Source organism: Lagopus leucura, unplaced genomic scaffold (assembly GCF_019238085.1).
Source record: "Lagopus leucura isolate 7727_CA_CO unplaced genomic scaffold, USGS_WTPT01 Super-Scaffold_100001, whole genome shotgun sequence".
In the NCBI taxonomy this organism is placed as follows: Eukaryota; Metazoa; Chordata; class Aves; order Galliformes; family Phasianidae; genus Lagopus; species Lagopus leucura.
Genome location: NW_024962262.1, coordinates 46,698,144 through 46,721,504, shown reverse-complemented (window position 1 = coordinate 46,721,504; position 23,361 = coordinate 46,698,144). Strand labels below are relative to the sequence as shown.

Here is a 23,361-nt window from a genome sequence, read left to right as displayed (position 1 = left end):
TGAAATACTTAAACCAATGGGCAGGCCAAATGGAAGCAGTACATTAGCAAGTTTTAAACATTCGCATAAGGCGGCTTGTAGGCTAGCAAAGCATTAGTAAAAAATGAAAATAAAAAAAGTCATCAAAATTAATTAAACTTAAGCACTTGCTAATTTTGTTAAAACAGAGTGTTAGCATTTGCCAGTAATTTGCATTTGGTTGTTTTCTCTGCCCCAAACCCTGTGGTTGCCTACTTAGGAACCCTTTTTCTGTGCTTCCTGTAGAAACTTGGGTGTTACAGTTCACCAGTTTTAATCTTTCTGATGTATCTTGGATGATTTTACCTCTGATTCCCTTAGCCTTCATCCTTTAGTGGCTGAATTTAGAGTTTGTGGCAGAAATGGGAGCAGGAAGCCCCTGTAGCTTTCCACCTGTGGGAAGTGTGTGCTTTTTCCCCGCTTTCCTTCAGTACTGGGCATCTTTTATGCTTCCAGTTTTGAATTCTCTTGTTTATTTGAACTCAAGCCCAGTGCAATATCAAGTTAAGCTTCTGAGGTTTTCTGAATGGAAATTCATTGGAGGCTTTGGGTTTGTTATTGCTTGTTTGTTTTCTTTCCAGGCATCTCTATTTGAGATATGCAGTAGCTATATGAAGACTAAGTAGCAAAAGAACCCTCTTCATTTTCCTCCTTTTTGACTAAAGCATCCTCCTGGTCTAATGTGAGCCCTCTGGGACAGTCTCATGTGCCTGCTGGGACATGGCTGTCACCTATCAGGCTGTGTGGCTGCAGAGACCGGGTGCCCCTGTGGTGCCTTCAGAGGATCAGAAAGCTCCAGGCTTTCTTTTGGGAGGAGCTGATTGTAAGAGCTTGCCATAGGAAGAGTCAAGCAGAGGTGAGTGCTGATGGAGAAAACAAGACATTCTAGGATGTGTTTCACTTTTTGTAGATGTGGAGCAGCATCTCAACAGCTCTGTCAGAGCTGGGATTGCCGGCATCACACAGGGCTGTGCCTCGATGTTTCTGCCTCTCTCCTTCCTTTGGTGCTGAGTGGGTTCTGGGTTCAGTAGTGTCCCTGTATGGCAGGGGCTGGCAGCAGGAATATGCCTCTGGCTTTCCTCAGGACCTCAACACCTGGGGCTGGTGATGGGGTGGTGCAGAAATTTAGAAAGCATATTGCTGTAGTTCAGTCTGGAAAAAATACGCCCATCCCATATGCGTCATCCCTGAATTCAGTGGTGTGGTGTTTTTTGGGGGACTGCACCTCACGTGGCAGTAATACACATGTATGCACATGCATGTGTCTGCAAACACAACCCGTGTTTGACAGCACGTTGTGCAGAATCTCACCTCGCGTGTGCTTCTCCTGGCAGCTCCATGGTTCAGTGAAATTCCTTTAAGTGTTAAGTATTACTTTTGTTCCTGTTTTGAAAGACAAGCCCACAGATTTGTTATGAATTCTACTTTGATGGCAGTTGCAATAGATGTGCATTGTGTAATTGAGCAATCAATTCCAGCATGCTTTATTGATGTTTTGAGAGCAGACACATGATTATAATAAGCTGTAATGCTCTTTTGGTTATTAGACAAGTGGCTGTAAATTTTAAAGGCAAAGTTTAAAAGCATTAGAACTTTTAAGAAATCTAACTTTATGACAGTTTTAAAAATAATTTCTTTCTTTCATCTCTCTTCAGAGTGCTACCATTTGAGAACCCCCCCCAGAAACTTGGAAATCCAGTTGTGCTGGTGCTGCAGCTCTCAGCTACAGCATTCAGATGGATGGAAAGCGTTTGGGTTTGCTTTCCTGATGTGGGGAGAAGGGAGGAGAAACTGTAGAGTAGCATCACAGCTGATTTAATTTTGTTTTCGGTGTGTGGCACTTAATTGAAAGATTGCTTAATTCTTGGAACTGCTGTTCTGCACCACCATACCACATAATGTATTTAGGTCATGGCTGTAGCTTTTGGTCAGACTTACCTGATCGTTTACCATGACTGTTTTCCAGATTCAAATAGTGATTTGTATAAATGGTAGGTAGCTTTCATGGCAGCAAACTGGAGGCATTCCTCTCTCAATAGGCTTGCATACTTCCTAGGGCAGTGTGATAGCACAAATACCTTAAAGCAAGTGGATGGCTCCTGCTTTTTTTCTTCTTTTTTTTTTCTTTATTATTATTACTATTATTTAAATTTCTTTTTCCCCTTCCCACTCCTTTCTAGTGAGGTTGGAAGTAGTGGTAAGTAATGGTAAAAGATTGTGTGTTCAAATCTGTGAACACAGATGCCCTAACTGCCACTGAAGTAGACTTTTGTGGCTACATTCTGAGTGCAATTAATGATTTTTTTTTTTCACCAATGAGTCCCAAACCAGATGTTGTTCTCTCTTCTGGAGTTTCTTGGTTGTTCCTGGTCTGTGTGCATCTCTAAGCTGCACTGGCAGAGGTCATTTTGCAAAGACCCAAGTGGCAGGAGATGGTGTGAGGCTCTCAGCTATGTTGAGAGTGGCTCAGATGTGCCTGATGTGTCAACTCAGATGTGCCTGATGTGCCAACTCGGATGTGGCTGAGTGCATCCCTTGCATCATCAGCAGGCATGCTCTTGGAAACATCAGGGTATGGGCAGATACGTGAGAACTTTCACAATTACCTCTCTGGAAAACACCCAGCTAAGTACGGAAACTTTGGGTGTGTAGGGGACTCCTGAGACAGTCTGGAGCAATTTGATTGTTTTGCTGGGACTGGAACTGCAGTCTGAAATGGTTTGGGGCTCCTGTTTTTCTTACCTGTATTTACTGGAGATGAGCCAGTCAGTGATCAGTTTGCTGTGGTCTTAGGGGGGGCTGCCCATTCCTTGCTTCTTCAGGTTGTGCATCCAAGACAAGGCTTCACAAATGGTAACGCCAGGATGGGCTGCTCAACTGTAATTGATCACAGCTGATTACCAAACGTGTTGATTGGCCTCCACGGTTCAATTTTGGTACTCACAGCTTTTTTGTAGTCTGGAGCAATACTGTGTTGTCTTATTTGTTCCAGTTTGCAAAATGGTTTGCAACCAAAATGTTGGCCTTTCTGAATAACAATTTTTGTATTACATCTAATGACAGTTCTGCTCCAGATTAGCAACTTGTGGTCTGCAGGAACAGATGGTTTTGGGTCATGAGATGAATACCACTTTTGTGCAGTGTCATGAGAAAAGATTTTGTTTTTCCCAAGTGCGATTGTTATTAGGCTAAGAAAATCTGCAACTTGTGTGCTATCTACAGTTACAGAAGGTGACTGCCATTTGTGGCTAAAATCTCACAAATCCTTTTGCACTGGGCAAAACGTTTGCTTAATCTGCATGATATTTGTACCACAAGTGCATAGTGCACTGTGAGGGGTGGTCAGGGATCAGTTTTGGAGGAAGTAGCACCTTGTGCGTGTTTACATGCCCTCCTGAGGAATTCCTTTTCCTTTTTGTTTGCCACAGCTTGGTCTGCTAAGGCCCATGCAGTGTTATTTCAGAGCATTGAACATGTTTTGACTAGTTTTTTGCAAGGCACTTGGTGTGTTCTTGAGCACTTGGTAAAAAGTAATAATTGGAGAATGTGCAGGCTCCATTTACTTAATGAATACTGTTCTCATCCGTGGATTAACCTGTAAGCTGAATATGTTGCATAATGGCTTTTCTGTTGAGTGGCCCTTTCAAATAATAAACACAGTGGCCACAGGCTTTGGGAATGCAACTTAAATACTACTCAGGTAGCAACCAAGAGGAAATTGTGTTCCTGTTGATCGTTCCCTCCACTCTCCCTCCTTCACTGGATAAATAAATAATAGGATCAGAGTCTTTCTGAGGTTGAGGTTTTATTGTTTCCAAGTCTGATAAAGAAAGGATTGTTAGTATAGGCTGGAGTTTCTGAGTCAGGCTTGAGTGCTGACAAAGCAGAAATAGTTTGAGGCCTGAGAATACTGTGCGAGTATTAGAAAATAGTTCATGGGACAGAAAGCTGTTTACAGATCGCTCTGGCTACCTGCCAGTTTCTCAAGGACAAGGTGTTTTTTTGCTTTAGAATCACAGATGTACTTGGCAGGGTATCAGAAAATTAATAAAAAAGAATAATTCTGGAAAGAGCCTTACAGTGTAAGTCCTCGTTTAATTAAAATACATATGGCTTTAGGCTAAATGCATGTTTTGCATCTTGCAAACAAGTAGGGAAAATATTTCTTAATTTGCTCGTACATGAGGGTCACAGTATAAAGCACAGTCTTGAGTCTGTGTGGCTTCTACTCTGGCTGGTGTGGTGTTCTACAAGGAAGCCTCCTTTTGTGCTTCCCCAGCTCTCTTGTGCCTTGGAAACTGCATTTCAGCTGCAGCATTTGCTGCCTGGTGAATTATGTCTCCCTGCTCCATTAAGGCCAGGAGATGTGACTAACAGGAAGTGGCACTGATCAGGTTTGTAACGACTGGTTGAAAACGAAGGAGATACCAGCTGAAGTCTGCCTCCAGTATAAAATGCAGGAAGTCCTAACATAGTTTCCAGCCCTTCTTTATTGTGCCTTGTGGCAGTGGTGGAGTATTGACACTTGGACTGGAATTTCATTGTGCATATGTATTTTATATATTTAAGACTTCATTAACTTTTCCCCTTTAACGCTAATGTTCTGGAATTTTTTAAAGGTCGTGGATGCGATTCTTTTTTTTATTTCAGCTGTGTTGAAATAGACCTCGTTACGCAGTCTTAACTTGCCTGCTCTGTTTGGCTGTACTGTTCCACTGGGTGGTATAAATGAAAATAGTTCTCCTTTCCCTTGCCCCTCTTTAATGTTAAACTGGAAAATTATAGGTTCAAATCCAATCGGTAAAGAGTGTTTGTAACATCTTACGCGCAGGGGGGCAGAGGCCTCTTGGTGGAGATACTGGATACAGTGGTATGGTGGGCTCCTCCTTGTTGAGCAGGCTGAACAAGCAGTAGCAAAGCCATAGTAAAAATAGAAATCAACAGGTAGAGCCAATCTTTCTCCCTTTCCCCTTTCCTTCTCACCTCTTCTTTTTTCTTTTCTTTTTGCCTTCATCGTGAGGTTTTGTACCTCCTGAAATAATCCCACGGAAGAGCCAAAGAGAAGGAGATTCTTGGGGCCGTTTCTCTTGTACCTAATCGTAGGTGGGACCAAATAGTAAGCCCTTGAAAAAGACAAGTAAATGTTTGCATACCTGCATTGGTGCTGCTTGGGAGCACTGTCTGGGAGGCTGTCACCTCCTGCAGCACCGCCCGAGGGGCTCCCTGTGCAGCTTCTCCATCGTGGTGTGCTGGGAGAATCAGGCCCAGGCCTGTCAAGCTCAGCACGGGGCCTCAGTCACAAGGTGTAAATTGCTCCCTTGGGTCAGAAAGCTCAGATTTGCCTGTCCAGCAGCGCGAGTTAAATGTCAATATGAATTCATTTTAAAAACAAAGAGAAGAGGCCTCGGGCTCTTCTCGTTCAGGCTTATTCTGCCGTCTCCCTGGAGAAGCGACTGGGAGGCTCTGCCTTCTGTCTGCCCCGTCTCTCAGCTGTGAAGGTGTCTGCCTTGTTCTGAAGCTCCCTTGCCCACATGGGGACCCTGTCCCTTGGGACAGAAGCATCTTGTGGTGGGCTGCTGCTATGGGCAGCATTCCTGTGGGGTGGCACCTGGACCTGCGGTCATCCTAACAGTGTGACCAGCTCCAGCCCAGCTGTGGGGTGTTTGGTGGTGAAATAGGTTGGCTGGGTGCAAAATGAAAGTGCATGTGCATCTGTAGCCCTCATCTGTATCTACATGCATGTGTTTTGATCTCAGTTGTACTCTTCATGTTCCTGCTTACAGGCTTGTTTTCAGCTGTGCTTACTAGAAATAAGTTGTTCGGCGTGGAAGAGGCTGTTGCAGGGAGGTCAGGAAAGACAAATCAGAGTTCGAAGGGGTGATTTAGTGAATGCTAAAGCCTTAAAGTGAGGTGAAGAACTGTTTTGAGTGAGAGCTGGAAGCAGCAGCTTTTAGCTGATGTTTCCAGAGGAAGCCAGAGGTGCTCTGAGCCAACTGTGTCTGTGCGGGAGGTATTCCTCTGCTCTGTATTTTCATTCTTCTCTTTGTTTTAGAGAGTTTCAGTTTTCTTTCTTTCTTGCTTTGTTTTGTTGGTGTGTTTTGATACTGACCCAACTAAGTTACTGAGCTACATTTGAAAATAAGGAATAATAAGGTTAGAAGCAGAAAAACAGATGGCAGTTCTTTTTTCAGAGAGGATGGGGGGAGGGGACTCCCTTGTGAGAGAGAGAAAAGGGGTGACGGCATGTTTGGTGAAGGTTGCTGAATCCAGGCATAACCTTGTGGTGGCTGGGAAGAGGGAATGCAAGACTGCTCTTCAAGAGGGTGTTTTCCAGGCTGGGGCCTCAAGTGGGCTAACTCAAGTGTTCATTCACCTATTGCCCAGTCAGTCAGTAGGTGTGTGAGTGGCCAAGAACCAAAGTGGGCATAAGTGTCAGCCTTGGGCACGTGATAGAGTGTTTCGAGGTGGCCCTTTGGGCAGGGTCCTGGGATGCATTGTGACTCTGAGCTCTGCCACTGACCTGCTGTGATCCTGGGAAAGTCAGAGGATGGCTCTCTGCCATGCTTTTCCCACCATCCGTTCTCTTCTTTGCTTTCCTTTTTGCCTATTTAGGCAATGAGCTGTAGGGAGAAGGAAGTGCCTGTGGTAATGTACATCCAGCATCTTTGGGGGTGGGAAAGCTACCACAAAAGTAGTAATTGAAGTAAAAAGTGCATTGGGCTCTCTCTTTTTTTTTTTTTTTTTTTTTGCCCTGCTTCATAGTGTTGCACTTTTTTCCTCCATTCCTGGAAGTACAGAACTGATAGTAACTGTGTCTTTCATACTTTACAGAATGCAGTACTATGCATGAGTAAATTGTCATTATTATTTCTTCAACAGACTGCTAGGGAGTCTGTGGATATCTAAAGAGGGATAGAGGGGGTGGTGTTTTCTATTTTGCTTTCCAGGCATTTGATGTCAAGTGCTAGACGGGAACCTTGTCCCGTCTTTTGACTTGAACAGTAGGAGTCTTTAATAGCTTGTGGTTGGTTTGGGCTTAGTAGTCATCTTAACAGGAAAAAGGAACATTGATTTTGGCCTTTTCTTAACTCTTCTGCAATTCTGCAATGATGTGCCAGGCCTTTGTACTGAGGTTGTTTGCTGATTTTCATTGTAGAAGGAGCTTCTATGCCAGACAAACTTTATCTCTTTTTCACAGATTTATCTCCGTAGCTGGAGCCTGTAATTATTTAGGTTGCAAAAGGCTTTATCAGAACAGCATTAGTTTGGCTACAAAAGCAATGAGGTAGGCTTCTTGCTTAATAATGTTTTATTTTTATTTATTTATTTCTTAACCGAGGAGTTTTCTTTTTCTTTTTGCTTTGTTCTGTTCTATCTTTTTCCCTATTAAAATGCATACTCTATGTTCTCTGCAAGCCCCGCTCTCACTATTTTTCACAGGGTAGATCTGGTCGTTTTTTGGGAGTGGGAAGAAATGCCTCATGGAGCCTGGGTGTTCACAGCACTGAGTTGGTTGCTGTGAAACTGCCTGTGCTGGCGAGTGACAAAAAGAGCTGGTTGTAAACATGTGTTGGAACAACACGGTATCATTTACTGCACCAGGGTGTGCAACCTAATAGCAGAGCATTGCTCCATGGCCTATTGCCTCAGGCTGGTAGGAGCTTAGAGTCAACCAAGTGAGAAACAAATTGAAAAGTTAATTTTGGCATGGGGGCATTGTACTGAGAGGTGGTGGAGCAGTACGTTTTTACTTGCTAACTGTTTAAATCTGGCCTGCTGCTTATGCATGCATCATAGCAACTGAAATGTGAATTAGTAGGGTTTTTTTCATCTTGCTTGCTCATCTCTTCTTAATTGTCAGCACAGAATAATGAGAGGCTAGGAAGGTTTTCCAAAGACTGTGTAGTGCACAGGATAATGCAAGTTTGCTAGTTATGAGTTCCGCATGCTGTTTTCCTTCCTGAATTTGTGATGTTGCTCCATATTCTTCTTTCATGCCATTCAGCTGGGGAGCAGATTTCCAGGAACAGTCCCCCAAAAGGCACATTAATACTCAGGCAAGAGGTTGTGTTAATAGGAGAATTGCATTACTGTGGAATATGTGTCTTGGTTAACTAGAGGGGAGAGCCAGTAAATGAACAGATAGCGTTTCCTTTGCATTTCATTTGCATAGTTCTTTGATAACATTAAGACATCTGAGAGGAAAAAAAAACCACCCATAACAGCACATTACGCTACTTCCCTTTGAACCTTTCCCAAACAATACAGTAATAATGTGTGGAGGCAAGAAGTAGGTGTATTAACTGACTTGGAGAGCGTGGGTAGGCTTGGAATTCATAATGTTCTGCAGATCCTGGCAGTCGACCAAGGATTCCCCTTGTCCCCTCTGCTTTTCAACATGCAGAAAGCCCACTGAGACGAGAAATAAACAGCACATTGCTATCAAATGTGGCTGGGAACATGCAGGGATCCAGTCTAACATCCAGTTAAATGTTGTGCTGCTGATGAGAAGAGCTCTGTTTCAGAATCTCCTGTACATAATGAAAATCCTGTCACCCCCATGAGAAGACACAGGACAAGGTTTGGGGTCAGTAAACTCAGCTCCATTGACTTGCTCATCCTAGCTCTGTGTTTGCCCAACAGATCATTTATAAATAGAAGGGAGCAGTAGTTGTTGTAAAAATATCCTTACATTCCTTCCTCAGGAGGATAAGCAAGTGCTTTATTATGAATAGATGGAAGGAAAGAGGGAAGGGACTGAGGGGAGGGTGTGTTTTAAAAACAAAACAAAAAAGAAAACAGCAAGGAGTTTGGGAATTCTGGCTATTAAACTTCCTAAGATGGCCTGAATGAAGGGGACGCATCAGTATGCTCTTGGCCATGAGGGTGGTGGCCAGCTCAGCTGGCAGTGCCAACACAGAATGGCTTGGATTAGAAGAGATCTCAAAGATCAGTCGTCTCTGTCATGAGGCAGGGTTGCCAACCACATTTGCCATCGTCCCTATGGAGGGGTATGTAGATCCAGGTTGCTCTAGGGACAGCACAAAATGGTGTCCTGCTGGCACATGGGCTGGCTGCATCACTGAGATGATGCACGGCTGGGCCCTGGTGCTTGCCACCTCTGTGAGGTGCTTGGGGGGTGGCATTGAGTAAGTTCGAACCCCTGGAGATGGAGTCTTGAGGGTGTCTCCTCTTTGGCGCACTCAGCCAATTAACAATTTATTTATTGTTTTTGTTATTAATGTAGACAGAGTTTTCCAAAGTGAAAGCCAGCTATGAATGTCAGAATACCGGCTTCCAAACCAGGCTTACTTAGCCATTTTATCTTGCAAGCATAATTGTACCAGCATGCTAATAGTTTGACGAGTCTGTTCTTGAGCAGAGCTGTTGAGCGGATAAACAAACAAACAAAAGCTCTTCTCCTGCTTATATGCTGTGCCTGTGATGTTTTTTTTTCCTCTCTCTCTAAAAATGTTTTTAATAAAAAGAATCTGACTTGAAAATGTCTTCTCACTTATAAATCAATTTGTTATGCTCTCCTCCCCCCTCCCCCAAATTTATGTTGTGGATGCTTAGAGTATGAACACTCCATACGTTGTGAAAAGGATATACGGAGTAATTTTTAACGATGCTCTGAAATGACCAGGCTTTAAATTTGGCCTGGGATACTGAGAAGCCCACGTTTCCCACAGTCTGCAATTCCCCTGTTTTCCAGTCCCTCAGGAGGCTGTGGGGAGGCTTTTCCCCTCCCTGCTGCAGAGGCAGTGAAGTGAAGCACAAGTGATGGCCACGCTCTGGGTTCACTCTCAAAGAGTGGAGGCACTGGTGGGATGCTAGGAGGCTGGGAGAGGGACGGTGAGGTTGGGGCATGGCCCATCAGAGTTGAGCAGCCTTGTAGGGAGGAATGTTGTCTGGAGAAAGCTGGGAAGCTGAGCCTTGGGAGGTTTCAGGCTCCTGTCTGGAAATAGTAAGCCCAGCAGTAATTTATAGGTTTAAAATGACAAATAAAGCAAACTTTTTTTTTCCTCATAAAAAAAAAGGCACCCTGGGGATTTCATGCTCCTTCCTTCTTCTTGTATGCCACTTTTGCAGTCTGGCAAACCATGTTTCACTGTTTTCTTTTAAAGTTTCCTTTTCCTTAGTCCTTCTCAGAGATGTCCTTGTTCCTCTTTTAACTTGAACGTGTTCTTTTTGTATCTCAAACTGTGCTTGCCTGTTATCCTTGGCCCTTTTATTTCTCTGCACAGAGTAGCGGAGAACAAGGGCAGAGCTGAGAGAGGAGGCATCTTTCCAGCTCATTGTAAGGCATTTTCCCCTCATTCCTTGGTAGCATGGTAAATCTCAACAAGACCACCACAGCTTTTGTCATTAGGCAGAGGTCCAGGGTGGGATGTTGGAGTTGGAGATCCCCAAGGCTTGCTGAAAGCCTCAAGAAGTAGCGGGGTCAAAGTGAGGTCAGTCTTGGCCATTGCACATATGTTATAACCCTAATTTTGTTTCAAAATCCAACCTAGCTTTGAGACCAAACTGTACAAAGAAATGCATGTAATAACGAGACTTTACAGAGCAGGCAGAATCTCAAGTACAGTAATTTATTTATAGAAAACACGTGAATTGGTTAATGAGGGGAGAGTGCAGCACAATGCAAGTTGTAAAAGAAGCTGGAGGCTGTGAATTCTGCAGCATTTCATCTGAGTTCTTTGTCATGCAACAGAAGTAGCTGGACATTACCTCAGCAGAGGGCATGGCAAAGTATGAAGGGGCTGAGATTTCTCCAAAGGGACTGGTGCTTTGCTGTGCTGTCCTTCTGGGGTGCCAGTCTTGAATATGTAAAGCACTGCCAGATTGTCGAGCTGGACATCCTCGAACAGACTCAGTGTTATGTGAAGGGCTGGAACCATCGCTAAATGCTTGCTAGAAGAAAAAAAAGGAATAGTTAATTGGTATGGCTCCAGTCTCTGCAAAAATGTACTAGAGAAAAATATTTTTTGTCACAAGTCAGCTGTGCTGAGTAGCAGCTCAGCAGAGCTGGAAAGGGACTGTTGTGCTCCTGTCTCCCCTCCGCGTGGTCTGCCCCTGTGCCAGCTCTGGCTCTGCTTTGCTTGCAGAGCAAGCCCGTTTAATTTCCTGATCTGCATCCCTCCTCCTCCCTGCCCCGCAGTTTGCTTTTTCTGTGTTAACTTTCTGCCATTTTAGTGATCTAAATCAGCTTATCATATGATCTGATGAGTGCCAGAATGAGCTCGATGCTCATGGGAGAAATATGTGACAGGAGGAGGGAGGGAGGCAGGGGAAAGAGCTCCCCCCTGCAGTAGCTGGGATCTATTAATTCAGCTCAAGCAGTACAGTAAGGGTACTAACCATACCCTTATGGTGATGGAGCTGAAGGGAGACATCCTCTTCATCATCAAGAGACAAACAAAGAGAGCTCTGCAGGTCTGATAGATCACTTGCAGAAACTCCACCATTTTTTGTTTTTACCTTTACTTAACAGTGAAGACCAAAGCAGAGACAAATGTACTTTTTTAACTCGCCCAGCTTGTTTGCATTTACCCAGTAGAATACAACCCAGGCTATTCTAATTAGGCACGAATGCTTACAAATAAAATATGTGGTATATGGAGTTTAACATTATAATGCATTAATAAATGATCCATACTTACTATGAGCTTTGCTGAGATAGAAAGAAAAGCGAATGCAATGTCTGTGCTTAATCTTAATGATCATCCTCTTAATGTGGAGATAAAGAATGGGTCCTAAGATTTCTGTAAGAACATTTAAAAAGGAATCTCTCTTCTTTAGCTATCTAGTGTATTTGTTGCTTTTCACATGAAATAGCAGAAGAGAAGAGTCCAGCACAGCTGGGCAAAACCCAGCAGCTGGAGTTCTCCAAATGCTTTGCTCTGTGTGTGCTCAAGGGATTGGTGAAATGCTGGTGCTGATGCTTCTCTCTCTTTTCAGGGTCGACATGTCAAAACCGGCCAGTTGGCAGCCATCAAAGTCATGGACGTTACTGAGGTGAGTAGAGAAACATTCTGCTTGGTTAGTAATGTGAGTAAAATTCAACAGCAAGAGATGGCATGCGGTTTACCTCAGGTTTATGTGGAAGGGAATGGTCCTTGCAAGTCAACGTTTGCTTTCTGTTTGCAGGGCCTGACCTCTTGAGTCTGTCTGCCCATTATGAGATTTCTGTGTGCTTGTGTGTAGGGGCCTCTGGCCTTTCACAAATTGCCGTGGCTGCCCCCAGGAGCATGTGTAGCACTCCCTTATCTGAAACTTCTCAGAAGAGGGGAGGAAAGGCACATTCCCCACTTCCCACTTTTTTTCTTTTAAATGTAGCATCTTGCGTCTGCTGTACCAAAAAAGAAGGTGAGGAGGCTGCTTGACAGTAGTTTCCCTGGTACATTTGCAGCCTAAAAAGGGCGTACATTTATTCAGAGGAAATGGGTCCAATAAAGTTCCCAGAAGCCTGAAAGCAGAAACATCTGCAGGAACGATGAGCAGATTGCTGGCAGAATTCAGCAGTGTAAAGTAGTAGTTGTAACTGACCCAAGGGGATTTACTGTGGAGCTTTAGATGAGAAAGACGGGAAATTAACCCAGCCACAGAAATAAAAAATATACATCCATGCTTGAATCCGTAGCTGTCATGTAGCTTATACTGTTCAAAAAGCAATCAGTTTAAATTAAGACTTCAAAACAGACCAGAAAAAGCAAGAGTTTTCCCTGTTGATTCCAGTTGTGTTTTACCAAGTTACATCCTCAGCGATGGCTTGAGATTTAAAATTGCTCCTTTTGTGCAATATCCACAATGCCTGACTGATACTGCACTTTTTGAAGCTCATCCTGAAATCAAGCATCTAAATTTTCTAAACTCCTCAGTCTTACATAGACATTAGGGAAAAAATTAAGTTAATGTGCATACATTGCATGGAGCAGGGGTCTTTGGTAAGCTGGTTGTATTAAGCAAAAAACTCTTACAAGGGTATAGCTGCAAAATATTTTCTATTTTGATAGTTTGTGCATGGGCCCCAGCAGGTCAAAATGGACTTGGACAGAAGCTGCCTGGCAAGTGGCTGAGGTGTGATGGGCGACCAGGCTGGATAGAGAGGAAAACAAGAAGGCAGGGATGGGTCAACTGATAGTACTTCAGTCCTATCTCTCGATCTCCCTGTGATCGATGAGCAGTGTGACTGCTGATCTCTAATTGAAGCTGTTGTGTCTGCCAAGAGCTAGACATTCTTGCTTTGTAAGATGGCCTGATAAAAATTGATGTTCAACTGGAAATTTTCAAAGGCTGCCTTCTCGAGAGGCAGCGCTATTTTTCTGCAGTTAACATGTAGACAAAACAGAGAAGGATGAAGGTGCGTTGACATAAAGCGAATGCTCTTTGCTCAGCAAATGTTTCCATTTGTGCAGCACTCTGAAGTAGGGCAGCTTGCTGGACTGTAGCAGCGAAGGTTTCTTCCATAACAGTAACTCTGGCTGTATTGCACACTCCCTCTGTTTTTAATAGCGTATATTAATCACTAACAGTTGTAATGGAGAGGTTGCACAGCAAAAGGCAAGCAATTGAAAAATGCTGTGTATAGAGTGGCTGAGCTCATGTTGCAGGAGATGGCTTATGTTTTGAAACTTTCTGCAATATTTGGCTGGTTTTGAAAGTTGTATGTTGGCACTATCTTCTACCTCATAAGCTCATTCTTTTTTAGGGATGCATGGCAGTCAGAGGGAGGATTGGGAGATGTTAGCCCCACGCAGTGTAGAAGTGTCATTACTCCTACAAGTGGAGCTCATGTGTTTTTACTTCAAAGTAATGAGCCTGTGGAGGCCAAAAATGTGGTGTAAATTCTTCCAAGTCATGCTAAGTCAACTCTACTTTTTAACACCAGGCATGGATGATATTCCCATAGGATATTCCTGTCTGCTCCTGCTGCCATCAGCACTTGGCTCCCTGTCTGCATCTCCGTATTTGTGCTGGCATCAAGGCCTAAGGGCCAGGTGGTGACCTGGATCAGCGAGCAGGCCACAATTCCACTAAAAATTCACTCACTTTTCTCTTCCTGATGGTTATTTATAACCTGGATGAGTTTGCTGCTGTAGTTTAGCACGTAGTCTTCACTACGATGAATATGGCATGAGATTGGGAAAGAGCCGCTGATGGTCATGGATGAGAAGGGGAGGAAAGAGCTCAGATTGGTGTTGTTGCCGAAGATGGCCTTGCCATCCAGGTACTGCTTGGTTTCCTCAAGGAAGGGTTTCCTAAGCATCTCCTTTACTGGCAGATCATGTTTAAAGCAGCTTCTTCATCATTCTAGCTGACTGCAACTTATGCAGACGTTTAAGAGCAGAGAACATAAGGATCTTCTCAACTTGCTTTCATAGCTTTGTTTGCACGAACTGCTCTTGAGAACTAATGGTAACTAACTGTGTGTATGTGGGGAAAGAGGCTGGAATGGAAACTCTCCTAAAAAACTGAAATTGGAATTTTTTTTTATGAGCAGCTACTGTGGCTCTAGGTGATTCGTGCCTCTGCACATGTATTGCTGGCAGTATTTTATGCTTAAATGTTGCTGTGGATGATATCTGATTGTTTTGTTTAACTGATGCTGAGAACACACACAAGACTTTCTTTCTTCTCAGGTACCTCTGATCCAGTGCTTGCTTTGCCAAACACTTAAAAAATTAGAAAGCCTAATGTGTTGGCAAGCTCCGTAGGCACGCCTCAGATTTTCGGTTTTCAAGGCCCAATTCTGCAGTTCCTGCATTGCTCAGGATCACCAAGGTTACATCAGCTCTGTAAAGCTTTGATGACCTGAACAGAAGGAATGTCCAAGTCAAAGTGAAGACTTCCCTTAGAAAGTTTTGGTTGGCACAAAGAAAATGAGGTTGTGTAACCTCCAACTAGCAATGCTGGAAGAAACATTATAGCTCAAACTGTACATGGTGTTTTGGTAATGCTCTTCATCCTTCCCAGCTTTTCTTGTGGTTTTCTATTCAGATTTTAATTTTGAGAAGAATGGTGGTAAGGATGAGAAAAGAGGAGGTGGGCTGAAGATATCAGCTTGATCTTTGAATATATTATGACTCGTCAGTACTGCTGCCTGAAATGGTGGGGGATGTCGACGTGCAGCTTTGCTGTCTCTTCCACTTTTCTCTTCTCTAAACAAATTAAGAAAAGCTCTGTAAAATCGTGTAGGTCTGTATAAATCCACAGATCTACAGCACTCAAGCAAGCACTGAAAGATCTAAAGGTCTGCAAGCCTTCTAATAGTATGGCATGCATGTAGATCATATTTGTGCTGTCTGAGGATGAATTTGGAGCACATGTAAGGGTGAAAAAATGTCACTGGAACAAAGAGCAAGTAACAACAAAATACCAGTCTTCAGCAATTGAAAGCTGTTCTGTCTGTTGGATGAGCTATCAGCATACACACACTTGAAAAATTGTTTTCTAAACTGTATGTATGTAGGCTGAATCTCAGGCTTGCACGCATGTTGGTGGGGAGGCTTTGTTTGAGAGATTCTTGCAGTCTGTCTTGAAGCTTTTTTATGTAAGTGACCGTTCCTTATGGGGCATTGTTTTGGAAAAGTCCATGTTGAGTAAGTGTTGACCCCTTCCCAAAATTACTCCCTCCCATGCTGCTGGGTTTCCACAGACTGCTTGCTCCATACCGTCGTTCAGCTCTGTAGCACACCAAGTGAGCGTGACTGATGTTATCAGATGCAACACAAGTATGCTGTGAGATTTGGCAGCATTCACTGGTTAGTTAGAAGAATCCTTTTCTATTGTGAAGTTTTTTTAAAAAAACAAAAAGCCAAAAAAAACCCAAAACACCCTAAAACCCTCAAGCCATTTAAAACCTTAGCAAAGCTTACTTGGCAAATTTGTGTGCATCTGAGCTTGTTAGCATTCTATCCTAAACATGCAGCTCGACTCTTTTGGAGGCCTTACTTGCAGCTGCACAGTTGTTTCCAGTGTCGGTCCTGTGTTCCACTTCCAGAGATGCTTTTCTGTTTGAAATCTTCAGTAGCTAATTTTGAGGAAAAAGCACAAATCACTTTTTCACTGTTTGTTATAACCCTGACGCTGCTGCTTCTTCCTCCTACCTCTTCCCACACATTCTCTTGGCATCCTCTGGGAAATTTTTCCGCATGCCTTTTTAATAGCAGCATTTCTCAGCTCTTGTGCCCAGTGTTTCATGACTTGTCCAGTCTAGTCTGTGTAAGATTATGCTAAGTAAACAACTGGGTACTGTATCCTGATTTATGAAAGAGGCTGCATTGCTTTTAGTGCTTGCCTGTCTTACCCTTTCCGTACATGGTATACAGAACAATGAAAAACCCCAAACCAAAACCTCCAGGCCTGCACAGAAGTATGTCTCATCTCATGAACTCCGGTAGGAGAGGTTACCAGAATTATTCGTTGCTGCCTTTCCAGCTCTGCTGAATGGTTTTTATGTTATGGTGGACAAGTCACTTTGAGTCTTGTCTGTCTCTTTCTGATGGTCCATACGGTGTTGTGAACTGTGACATTACGGACTATCTATCCTTTGCACCCCAAAATTGGCCTGTGGAAAGACTACAGAAGATAAGTGTTTTGTGTTCCTGTGCACACAGGCAGATTAAATGAGGAGAAAATAAAAATAAAAAAATAATAAGCATCAAAAGTTTACCCTAACTTTTGTTATTTTAAATGAAAACAAAACAAAACAAAAGATAGTCTATGGATTTTGATCTTTTAGTGTGGAGAAAAAAAAGAAGTTGATGCGTCACTCTGAAAGACCATGAATGTATGGGTCTTCATGGTAGCATGCAATAGAGCTAGGGCAAGCCAGTCTGAAGAAGCTGAATGTGGGCTGCCTTTTGAGTATGGAGACAAGAGCACACTGATTTCCCTGGCTTAGAGCAGCTTCCTTACAGCACTAGCTTATCGTCCATGGCTGTGCTTGTTCTTAGGTTAGCCAAAGCAGACTTGAAGCCAACAGTGCTGCCGAAAGCTTTTGCTCTTTGTATGAACTGGTTTGGGGAACCTGAAAACAAAGGTCATTCCCATGGGGAGTGCTGGCACTCTGCTTGTGTGTCCTTCAGATGTGAGCTTGCTTAATATTGGTCGGTACAAAATTTTGCAGTCTTTGAATAAACAGTTACCTGGCACAGCTATGAAATAACTGTTCTGTGGAAAATGAATAAATAGGAAGTGCATTTACAGTGTGTGCAGCCCTACTGTCCAGTCCCTCCTGAAGCTGATTAACCTCTGATCTCCTCTAGAGATTTAGTTGATGTTAAGAACAAAACAAAACAAAAAAAAACAAACTGGTCACTTTCTGTTGCAGGTCAGAGGAAAACAAAACTGAATGGTATGGTCCCTTGAACTCTAATAACCTGGTTTGGAAGATGGTAGAGAAGAGCTAAGATAGTCGTGCAGGCAGTGGGGCAGCCACTTTGCAACTGCAAAAAGTATGTTTGGACATAATCCAATAAACTTTCCTGATGCAGTGCTGGCATCAGGTTGTACAGAGGGCAAACTTTCACTCCGCTCATCCAAGCGCTGGGGTGGTTGGTGAGACTGTTAGGCTAGAGAAGCTTATTTGGGAGGAGGGGGGGAGGTGTAAGATTTGGTGCTGCTGTAGGAAGGAGGCTGAACATGCTTCTTCAAGTGGGGCAGGAAGCCCTGGGTGTTATTAAGCATTTTGGGAAACCATATACAACATGGTTTGAATGGAGAGAGCTAGCACTTAGCATGACGGCTCCAGTAATGAGCAACTTCACAGTGGTACTGTGTGGTTGGGTGGAGAATTTGCAACAGGGGAGAGAAGAGATGTGAAATGTTCATACACGCATGTTGCTCTACTTGCTTTTTCCAGCATATAGTTTCTTAGTATAAGATTTCCACCTGAGCAAAAGACTGCTTGCATGCATGGCCTGTTGCCAGCTGTACTTGCGGGTGGATCTCCCTCTATATATTTTAACATGCTTGTTTTGGAACCTGACTGTTTCAAGGCTGGAAGAAACAGATGTTTTCTTTCTGCCATAAAGATCCTTGAGGGCACCATTGCTGCTTCACTAGCATCTATTACCTGTTAACAGCCAAAGAGCTTTGAGTGTGAGGACTTAGCGTGGTTCATTTAGTAGCTTTTGCATTGGATCTCTGTACTGAGAGGATGTAAAGTCAGCTGTATTGACTCTGTCTTCTCATCTCCTCCTGCTTTCGGTCTGATCTGCAAGGCCTCATCCTGTCTAGCAGAAAATGTTTTGCTCCTGCCCCATAAATTGCATGCAATTTACATTGTAAAGACGTCCTGACTCTGTTTATGTCCACCTAAAGGGAACTTTGCTGTAGTGCAGAAGAATCTCCTCTCTTAGGGAGGCAGTTGTAAAATCCTGCCTGCCTAGCCGTGGGAGAACCGAATAGCACCTTTTTGTAGCACAGCTAGCGGTGGTCAGGGTGCTTCCCTTAGCTGAGCTGTACCACCAAGGTCTGTTATTACTGATCAGTGCGTGACAGCGAGTGCCTGTGTACCTGAAGCATAGTGCCACAGGCTGCACGAGCTGCAGCTGACTTCCACTGGCAGATGGGTGGCAGTGCATCTGTGTATGAAGGTTTCTCAGCAAGTCTCCAGCAATTCAGACAAGCCTGGACTTGCTCCTTAAAAATTTTTCCTTTGGTCTGTTGGTGCAACTGGCCCAGCATTCTGAAGCAAAGAGTGGAAGAGCTGCTGATGTCTGCTGCTGTCCTTACAGTGAGTGGGACAGGTGCTTGCATTCCAGCATTTGGCTATTTTTTATCAATCTAAGCAACACTGAAAATGCAGTTTAACTGCAGGCCTGGTACCTGCAGCCACCTGGAGACCTACAAGGAAGCCACTAATGGCAGTGTGATTTCCAGGTGTGTTTGAAAGGAACGACTGCTGGCATCTGTGGGAGGGAATCCTAATATCAACCATGGTGAAGTCTCTGTGTGGCAGCACACAGCTGCTTTCACTACCGCAATATCTAAGCCCCCTGGTCACACCTGTGCTGACACAAAGCTGAGTACTGCTGCATGCGGGCCCTGCTGAGGGAGCTGTGGCCTGGCTGCATGACCAAGAGTGTGTTGGAGTTGTCTGAGGAGGGTCAGCTTCTATTGGGAAACTGTGCTGTGTGGAGGTAACAGCAAGAGGCATGGGGCTGCATTTGGAATATTTTCTGTCAAATATGCAGCACGGCTCGATTTACCGCTGGTGAATCAGACACACTGTCTGCTCGGGGAAAACAAGACAACTCTGTCAATGCACTGTTAGAACATGTGTGCTCTTGTCAGTCTGGGCTGAAATAAAACCCAATGAGAGCTGTGACAGAGCACCGTGCTTTAATGTTAGCAAGTACCCAGTCTGAAGTGGGCTCTGCAGCAGATTCCTACTGCCAGCATAGGCGGCGGGAGCACAGCTCCAGCTCCCGTCTTTCAGGGGTGAGCTTTACATTTTGGCATTAGGATCAAAGACGGGAGAATTAATTTGCTGTTTATGTTAAAAGGGATATATCTCCTTGAAATGTAATCTTTCCTGACTGTGTTTAATTGTAGTTTCATCAACCCCACCTGCCTGGGGGCTCCTCCTGTTTCTTCTGTGACATTCCGTATTTTTATCTCAACTTCCGAAGGAAATGAGGCTTCTCGGTGGTAGCACGTGTGCCTCCTTGCCTGCTCTTCCACCCAGTGCTGTTTAGGTCTGCTGGCCAACATTGGCCAAGCGTAATGAGGGAGAAATTCCAAAGATATGAAGTCCCAACGAGTTATGTGAAAGCTGGCAAGCAGCACAGAGGAGAGCGGGTGCAATTTACATCCTTTGTGCCAGGTATGGCAGACAGACCTCAGCCACTGGTCATTATCAGCTAGCTGGCCACTGTTCTGCAGTAAATCAGGAGGAGAAAGTAGATAACTTTTTTTAAAGAGAAAGTTCTAATGCTTGGCTTTCAAGTGCGTACTGCAGCTACAGGAATGGATGCAGCGTAGCGCATGCAAATTGCTTTCCAGCATTTAAAAATCTCCCTCTGATTCTGTTTTTAGCTTATGGGTCTACAAATAGAATTGTACATTTGAGATTATCCCATGTGATCTCTCTTGTGCTTTGTTTTTAACATGTGTGTATGTATATATAACCGTAAAATAGCGATGTTGTTCTCTAATGTTTAATGAGAGAGAAATGTTTGCTCAAAGTCTCTCGACAGCACTTCTTTTGCAAGACAGAAAGTTTGAGTGATGTGTAGGGAGTTGTTGGCTGAAATACAGTCTTAAAACCCAGGTCCTAAAACTGGAGATTATGGCAGAAAGTGCTAATGTGCAAGGACATGGGAATTTGTTGTACTCCAAGCTGACTTGTAACCGTGATTAACACCCCCCTCGTGCCTGAGAGGAAAGCATTCTCTCCCCTGATGCCCAGTCTCTTAAATATGCAATAGAAAGCACATGGCTGAGCTAAGTGTTAAAAGAGCCCTGAAGATGCTGTGCAAACTAGTTTAGCTGATTGGTCTAGAAGCTGCTCTTTGTCTCCTGAACCTAGAAACATCTTTTCCAGTAAGGGGCTTGTGTACATTCCTGTGGATAGGTTTAATCCAAAAGGGATTAAAGCCCAGAGTGTGCTTTGTGTAGTCTCTCTGGCAGAGAATATTTTCTACTGCTAAATAAATCTGCAAAGGTGTTGCCATTAAACTGCAGATAGTTGTTTCGTAATAAGCACATGCAGTTCAGTTTTGTTTTCCTGTCTTTGCTTTCTCTTTTCATAGGATCTTGCTTCAAGCAGGAATAAGATGATGGGAATCTGGCCAATAGGGTGTCTTTATGTGCTGACTCCCAGTTATCTTTTCCGTGTCAGGCTTTTCTTCTCAGATGTTTTGGTCTGAAAGAGTATCTCTGAGAACAGAGAGAAAGGTGCAGAAGGAGCTGCTGTTCCTACTTAGGGAGCACATCACTTGTGTATTTTGCATTGTGCCCATAAGGTAAAACGCTAGCTTCTTTACCCAGCACCGCTGATGCAAATGGCATGGTGAGAATTCAGCAGCCTGGTTGCTTGCACAGAGCTTTGCTGGATGATGGAGGCCTTTCCCTCTGCCAAGTGTCAAGGTCGGTTCCAGAAATGAACTTTCATTTTTTTGCGTGTCAGTGGATGGATGAGGTGTTTTTGCAGTTTGTCATTAGAGCAGGGATATTTTCCACTATAGCTCTTTCTTCCTGAACTGAGCTTCAGTGTTTGATTCTAGTTTTACGTGAGTTGGTAAGAATTAAGTGGAAATCCCAGTGTAAATGCAGCAGCCCCTATACCTTCAGATAACTGTTGCTAGCCTGGCAAAGCACCTTGGACGTGCATGTGAGAGCGAGACGGGAGAATGCACGTGATTACTGAAAATGGCTTTCTGATGTGGAACTTTTGACCAAATGGAAATGTAATTGAGAGAACAGATCCCGGGCAGAAGGAGGAGTGAGCACCCCGGCTGCCTGCTTGACTCCCCCTGTGCTAACCTGTCCTCTTGGCTGTGGCCGCAGATATAGCGGGGCTGTGCTGACTCCATGCTTTGGAAACTGTGAGCACAGGCAGCACCACTAGGGAGGGATTTCTTTGTCTTTGGCGTATTTTACTTTGATAGCCTTTTCTCTAGCATTTGCTTAATTTTCTCTCTTTTAGTCTGTGAGAGAAAGCTGTTTTTGTAAGGGTTAGACGTTTTTCAATTTGGGAAGTGTACCTAGCCTTGATCTGCAACACAAATTGTTAACGTGTTGCCATTTGTACTGTTCTTGTAGAAATGAAGGAATCAGCATATAAATTGCAAACTCTTTCCCTTTCTCCATGCATACCAATGTAAACAAACAAACAAACACCGCTATAAATGAATGAAAGGTTTTCTTACTCTCAGGGAAGAAAGGAGGAACAGTTTGTTTTCTATTTATAAATATTCAGATAGCGTGGTCTTCGCAGAACCACAGGGTGGCTGAAGCTGGCAGAGACCTCTGGGTTCCTCTGGCCCAATGCCTGCTCCAGCAGGGCCACCCAGAGCAGGGTGCCCAGGATTCCTTACAGCTGTGGGGCCGTCTGGGAGTCGTGCCCACACAGCTATGGCTTTGCGATGCCTGGAGGAAAGCTGGTCATGCTGTCTTCCTGAGGGCCTCACTGCATCCTCCGCAACCACCTGCAATGGCTGTGAGGGAGGGTTTGCAGTGCTGCGCACCTGGGGGCTTGGGAGAGAAGTGCCAAGATCTTCTGCAGGGATTCCCCCACCCTCTGTTTCTTTCTGCTGTGCAGCAGGCTATTTTTAGGCTGCTTGCCTGCCTCAGAAATTACTTCACTTTTTGTGTTGGACCACTTCCATAGCATTCATTGTGATTCTGAATTCCAGTGTTTGGGATAATGTTAGAGCAAAGAGTTGCGGGGTGGCGAGTTTGATTCAATGATAGAGCCAGAAATTTGCACTGAGGCAGCGTGCCAGTGGCCTCTGAGCTGGTGACCCACAGGAGACTGGCCTTGTGAACCAGGGTTTGGACCATGCTCTGTATTTGCCAACGAAGAATCTTCTTAATCCTGGGTTTAATGGTCCCTTTGCTGGCAAATGGCAAAAGAAAGTGACCCAGGAACAGCTTGAGCCAGGTACCCGAAGCAGATCTACCTCTGAAAGACACCCATTTGCTTTAAGTACAAAATGAAAAGCCCTAGTATGTGTATGCTAGTGTAGTGCCGTTGCTAACGGACTGGATATTGCTCTTTCTTTCTCCAGGTGTTAGATAGATATGACTTAAATCATGTATTTATTTGATAGTGAAACGGTCCTGAGGTACAGGAGACTGTTATGTGGGAAACAAAGCTTGTTTTAACGTTGCTGCTTATGATGCATCTAGCAATTTGCTGCTCTGAGATGCAAAAGCCAATACAGTTAGATCTATTATAGTTTAATTTCCTACAGCTGGTGGATAAAGCAGAAGAATATAAAGTGCTGGATTTGGGCAGAGCATTATACAGTTCAATAGAAAGGCCTTCTGACACAGTAGCATCCCTGAGGCTGTGCTGGATCTGGAGGGCTGCTGAGCAACTCGCTGGCATTTAGTAGTAGTTTTTTTTTTAAGGAAAAATGAAGATGTTTCTTGTATTGGTCTTCTCTGCTGTTCACCAGTGCATGTGGTGAATATAGCTGTGGGAACTCAGGAGTGTTCGCAAACTGTATGGTTAGTGGGCAGCAGAGTGCGTGCCTACTGCTAAAGCTTAACATGTATGGAAAAGTTGGATTCCAGTGTTTGAGATGGAAAAAATAATACTGATAGTATCAAGCCCACGGTGCTGTGAGTTTTTCACATTTTTTTCTGGATCTTAATTAATAACCA

At 44.0% G+C, this 23,361-nt stretch overlaps 1 protein-coding gene across 12 annotated transcripts in view; it reads left to right on the top strand.

The window, feature by feature from the left end:
* The window catches only part of MAP4K4 (mitogen-activated protein kinase kinase kinase kinase 4), a 149,120-nt gene that overhangs the window by 52,585 nt on the left and 73,174 nt on the right, over positions 1–23,361 (top strand). For 11 of the 12 annotated variants that reach the window (XM_042867974.1, XM_042867966.1, XM_042867973.1 and 8 more), the window contains exon 3: positions 11,980–12,036. In XM_042867974.1, the coding sequence (XP_042723908.1) occupies positions 11,980–12,036 (57 nt within the window). Of the gene's footprint in view, positions 1–11,979; positions 12,037–19,326; positions 19,468–23,361 lie in introns of those variants that run through there. The other variant, XM_042867965.1, reaches the window with a different exon arrangement.